The sequence below is a fragment of the Limulus polyphemus genome, unplaced genomic scaffold, assembly GCF_000517525.1.
Source record: "Limulus polyphemus unplaced genomic scaffold, Limulus_polyphemus-2.1.2 Scaffold2355, whole genome shotgun sequence".
Lineage (NCBI taxonomy): Eukaryota > Metazoa > Arthropoda > Merostomata > Xiphosura > Limulidae > Limulus > Limulus polyphemus.
This window is the reverse complement of record NW_013667965.1, coordinates 168,965-174,489: the sequence shown is the minus strand read 5'-3', so window position 1 is coordinate 174,489 and position 5,525 is coordinate 168,965. Positions and strand designations below refer to the sequence as shown.

At 36.5% G+C, this 5,525-nt stretch overlaps 1 protein-coding gene across 2 annotated transcripts in view; it reads left to right on the top strand.

Moving 5' to 3' along the window:
- Window positions 1–5,525, top strand: part of LOC111087598 (leucine-rich repeat-containing protein 42-like) — a 23,025-nt gene that overhangs the window by 9,331 nt on the left and 8,169 nt on the right. For both annotated transcript variants that reach the window (XM_022394790.1, XM_022394789.1), the window contains one exon: window positions 3,387–3,505. In XM_022394790.1, coding sequence (XP_022250498.1) covers window positions 3,387–3,505 — 119 coding nt within the window. The remainder of the gene's footprint in view (window positions 1–3,386; window positions 3,506–5,525) is intronic.

The following is a 5,525-nucleotide window of genomic DNA, read 5'->3' as shown; positions in this document are numbered from 1 at the left end:
CTTAAGATCCATTCCAACAACTGATTAGTTTTTCCCGTATCAAAGGGGGGGGGGGCTACTCCAAGACTTCATGCTTTCAAAACCCTGAACCTTCCTTATTGGGCCAATGTTCTATCGGTTGTCATTGCCTGTCATGTACTGGGTGCTATGAACCTGGATTTAAACTGCCTATCTTGACTGGACTGCGTTCGGCTCATGAAATGGTCTCTTCACCTCCAGGTTTCTGTTGGGAATGCTATATCTGGGGGCTCCACTCATCATTGCCTTACTACCCCTCTCATTTCCAAGTTTTCTCTTTTTGGATCACCTGTTCTCCATCACTCAGCCATGGCTGTTAATGCCTTCAGCCAGGACTGGTCTTATCCTTTTCATCATGCTTACCCACCTCTGTGTCTTGGGTCCTGGCCATGATTTGAGACACTCTTGTTATGTCCTCTTGATGGTACCCCTCTGACTGGTTCAACCTCAGTTCCCTCTTCTATGCCACCTAACAACCAAATCCCCTCTTCCCCTGCCAACTATACTATCTCTCCTGCTTCAACCTCACACACATTACTGTTCCATCATAGGACCTTGTCTCTCCACCTTCATGTTTAGGATTTGACCAGTCCATCACCTGTTGAACCAGATTTTCCAATCAGTTAGACCTTTTCCTTTCCCATTCTATGATCAATCAAACCTGGGCAGACGTTTGTGCCCTGTTCATATAATTTATTGCTACTTAACTTGTACCTTTTATTATTATGGCTCCTGTCTTGAACTCTACATTCCTTAGGATTCTTCTTCTTCCTCCAGCAACATATCTCATTCTACTCTTATAGGTAGGGTCCATCAATTTCTATGTTTGGTCTACTCTTCATTGGGAGTCGATGCTCACAGATGATTCAGCATTTCATCCTGTCAGATTTGTCACCTTACTCATTCCCTCACCTCTTGTTCTTGATGGCTGCTGGACAGGATCCTTCTAGCATGTGGACTACCTTTAACATTTTCATTGCCCATTATCTTCACCATGTGGTTGTCTCATTTCATGAAGATTATTGCCTGCTTTCATTCACTATCCTACAGTCTACCCACCATCTCTAGAGAGATGAGTATGTTTCCTTTTTCTTACTATAGCACTTGCTTATAGGATTCTGCCAGGTGGTGTCTTCCAGGATATAGTTATTTCCCAAAATTCTGTGTCGAGCCTGGATAACAGAAACAGTTCATACCAAAAATCCTGGCTCTATATATACCCACTGTTGAGATAATGTGTTCCACAAAACCACTTATGGTATAATTATATATTTAACTACTGTCTGATCCAGACTGTACCTATTCCATGAACTATTATGGAAAAAGCCAGCACCAGGGGGTGCTCTGCCTGCTTCCCTGGCTTGCATTTGCTGGATTTTCCAAATAGGGATACGTGGTTTCCCATTGCACTGTTTCCAGTAAAAGACCTTGCCAGCTGAAACAGGACAGATGAGAATCTGAGCATTTTCTCTGTGTCTCCCTACCTCAAATTCCTTCTTTCTTTTTTCTTCAAGTGGAACATGGGGGACTCTTGCCGCTTACCACAATTACCAGTCCCTAGGCACACTGGTGTAGTGGACCATGGAGAACCCTCACCGATTGGAATCTAACTGCTGGGGCTAGAACAAGGAGTGCCAATCAGTGGGAAGTGGAATGGTGGTGACACTGTCAGTGTAGCATAGGTCACCCTACATATAACTATACTCATAACATTCCACTTGTGCCCTCTTCCTCCACCCTGAGTCTGTTTCGACAGAGTTGAAGTGAGCACATTAACAAAAATGTGCCATCCTTCTACAGCCTGTAACTGCCCAGTACAGTTGAGATGAGTACACACCACTATACCGTGCCCTCCTCCAGTGGTCGTGTCTATTCAGTAAAGTTGAGGTGAACATTCTTTTCACACATGCCCTCCTCTTGTAGTAATCTTCTGTTCAGTTCAGTTGAGGCATGCACACACACACCATTCCACACACTATGGCATGATTTCTATGCCCTCCTCCCACAGCAGATGTTGGTCTGATAGGTTGATAATAGAGTTGAGGTGAGCACATGGAATGCTGTGAACACACCTGAACCATGCTACACATATTGGCTCTTTGACATCTTGTGTGCAAGTACTCATATAGCCATATTATTATTCCACTCAGTGACATTAGGCTTGTTTCCCTTTTCCTCCTTTTTTCTTAAGCAAAGAGTATATCCTGTAAGAGATGAGTTGCTGTCTCCCATGGATGTATCCCTATGGACCCCCTGCCACATTCCATGGGTTTCCTTCATGTGCTTTTTGAAGGAAGCTCATCTAGATAAATCTTTGCACCAGCTTCTCAACCATTTTGACATGAGATTATAGTTTATTTGTGTGTAGAGGTGGGCATCATCTTGAAAGTTAATATTTTCCTTGCCTGAAAATGTATTTCCGATAGATACCTCTTTACACTCTTCCTCTCCACTTCTGGTTCACCTTGTTAATTGTTGCCTCTTCAAAGAATGAAGATTCACGAGTACAAAAGTATAGAGGAAGTTAGTGCACAAGGAGGTGTGTCTCCCTCCTATTGGTGGAGAGCTTTTGCTGCATAATACCATCATTATGCAGTAGTGCAATTCAAAAGAAATCTTATGAGATTAGGTGGGAGTTACTTAAAGGGTAGTGGCATGCAGATCTCTAAGACAGATGCATGGGAAAGATATCTTAATTGTCTGAAGAGTATTTATTGGAAGAACATTTTCAGGTAAGAAAAATGTTAGTCATTCTGATCTTACATAAATTTTACCAAATTTCCCATTAATAAAACGTATTCCAAGTTTTAGAATGTACCTAGTGTCCATACTCCACAATATTATCTCTGACATTGTTAGCCTTAATTTGTATTAAAACGTTTTTTTAATGTCACATATGCATACTTACATATACATATAATGTTACATATGTAGGCCAATCGAATTACATATTTAAGAGGTATCTGTTATAATTTCTGTCCATCTGTCATTGCTTTAGTGCTAATTTAAAAGCCTACCATAAATTATACAGTATGAAAAACAATTTGTGGTTACATTTATTCAAGAATAATATCTTGCCTAGAAACTTGTGTTTGTTAAAGATAACTAATGCAATGATCTAGAGGTACTTGCATTCATATTTGTGTAACCTCTAGTGGTCATATCCTAAACTATATAACATAATTTAATACTTTTATGAATATAGAAATTGTACTAGTATTTTTATTTTATGATAATGGAATTTAGAAACAACTTCAATGTCAGACTATTTGATTGATACTAATTATTTAATAACTTTTGAACATTAACATTACTTTTGTGTTTATGACCACAGATAATACTTATTAAAATGTAAATTATTATTTCAGGCTACAGCGCTTGGTTTTAGCAGATAACAACTTGACAGATAGAGCTATTCGGCTGCTAACATTACCATGTCGAATGTATACAAGAGGATCTCCTTTTCTACATCATTTGGATCTTTCGTGTAAGCTTGCATGTTTTTAAGTCCAAAACACTACTATCATTTAGTTCATATTGAATATTGTTTAAAATAACATCAGTTTCAACTGTTGCTGAAAACGACTTTCTTCTGTTTCAGGATCAGTGAAACATCATAAACCATTTAAGTTTTGCAATATTCCTAAATATTTATTTGTACATGTAATGTGATAAAACAAAAATTGGTTCAACACTGCTATTCACAGTGGATCTGTAATGGTTATTGTATTTTTTGGTGAAATGATATGCTTTGGGTAGTTCTTGATCCAGTATATATGTGTAGTTTTATATAACTAAGACTAAAGACTCAACCCTTTCCCTGATTTCTTTACACTTTAAGAAAGCATAAGTGTTCTAGATTATAATCCACACACAGTTGTGAAAGTCATAAAACCACTAGCAGATTGTTTTTATAGCTTTTAAATATTTCATAAGCTAAACAATCAGAATATAACATAAAATTACTTACAAATCACTGTTCAGGATCAGTGAAACATCATAAACCATATGTTACGTCTCCGTTCGTTAGTTAATTTTCCGTAAATATTCTTACCGACGAAACTTTACCGATACGAGTCCTTTCTTAAATAAAACGGGTTTATTCTTTCTGAATACAACTTTGCGATACACTTAATTTCAACAGTCACGCTATAACTCACAACGAATGTCTCACGTGCCCAACAATATTCTTTCTCTGTCCGCAGTTCTATTACTCATCACCTTACGTTGTTTCTTGGCCAGTCTTATATATACAAGACTACCCCAAGCTATTAGTCTCCCGACATTTCATGAAGGTTCGAGAAGGAAGTGGAGTGATACAAGCGTCACGTGACCTCTGCTGTCGTAACACATATGAGTTTCACAGTATTCCTAAATGTGTGTATGTACATGTAATGTTATAAAACAAAAATACTTTCAAATTGATATCTGCAAATAAAGGACTGAATGAAAAATACATTTTCCATAAAAATATAAAACTTAAATATCCACTCATTGATAGTTTATAATTTTATGGGGCTCTCAAATTGGTAATATCTGTGTGTGTGTGTGTGTGTGTGTGTGAGAGAGAGAAAGTTCTTTCTTGGTTTCTTACACATAACATATCTTAAGTATCTATTCTGTAAAACTGAAATCATTTAGAAATGATGTAATAATTCTCTTTTAAACTACATTTTTGTCCATTTCATAAATAAGTTGAAAAATTCAATAATGCCAGATTTAAATTTGTGGTAATTTGAATTCTTACTGAATTTATGGTGGTTTGTGTGGGTTAAAACTTTAACTATGTTGAGCATTTGCCTGAATTCAAGCCAAAGCTATATAAAGAGTTTATCCATACACAAAACTAAGAATCGGAACTAATTTCAGTGAACAAGTGATCTTTTTCTTTTTTTATCATTACTATTATTTCCTTTTTATTCCAAAATTAACTTTCTTTAAAAAAATACAATTCAAGACAAGTCCAACTTTACAAATACATCACCAACAAGATCACATTGTCTGATATGTACCATATTACTATGCTTCATTTGTTGTATAGTACAAGCCTTAAATAAATCCCATAAATAAGAAACTTAGTTCTAATTTCATTTATTTGATAAATAAAGAATTAGACATTTAGGAAAATCTATCAAGAAAACACAACACAATAGTTTCATGCTTGCTAATAACATTTATGCCATCACAGTAGAAGGATTTTCTCTCAAGATGTATTAGGTTGTCAAGAAATTAATGTCACATTTTAGAAAACTTTTATTAACCCCCCCCCCTAAAAAAAGACTTACATCATGGATAATTGTTAAATGAACTTACTAAACGTTACATTAGTGTAGCTTATATAATTTGTAAATTTAGTATACTCTAATCCCTTATAGTAACAGCACACAGCGAGATACACATTCGGCATGTAATGCTATTTGAAACAAGAGGGGAAACAATGCCTCTGTAGCCAAAAAGAATATCAAAGCAGTTTATGGAAATGTTCTGAACGTACGTAAGTGTCAACG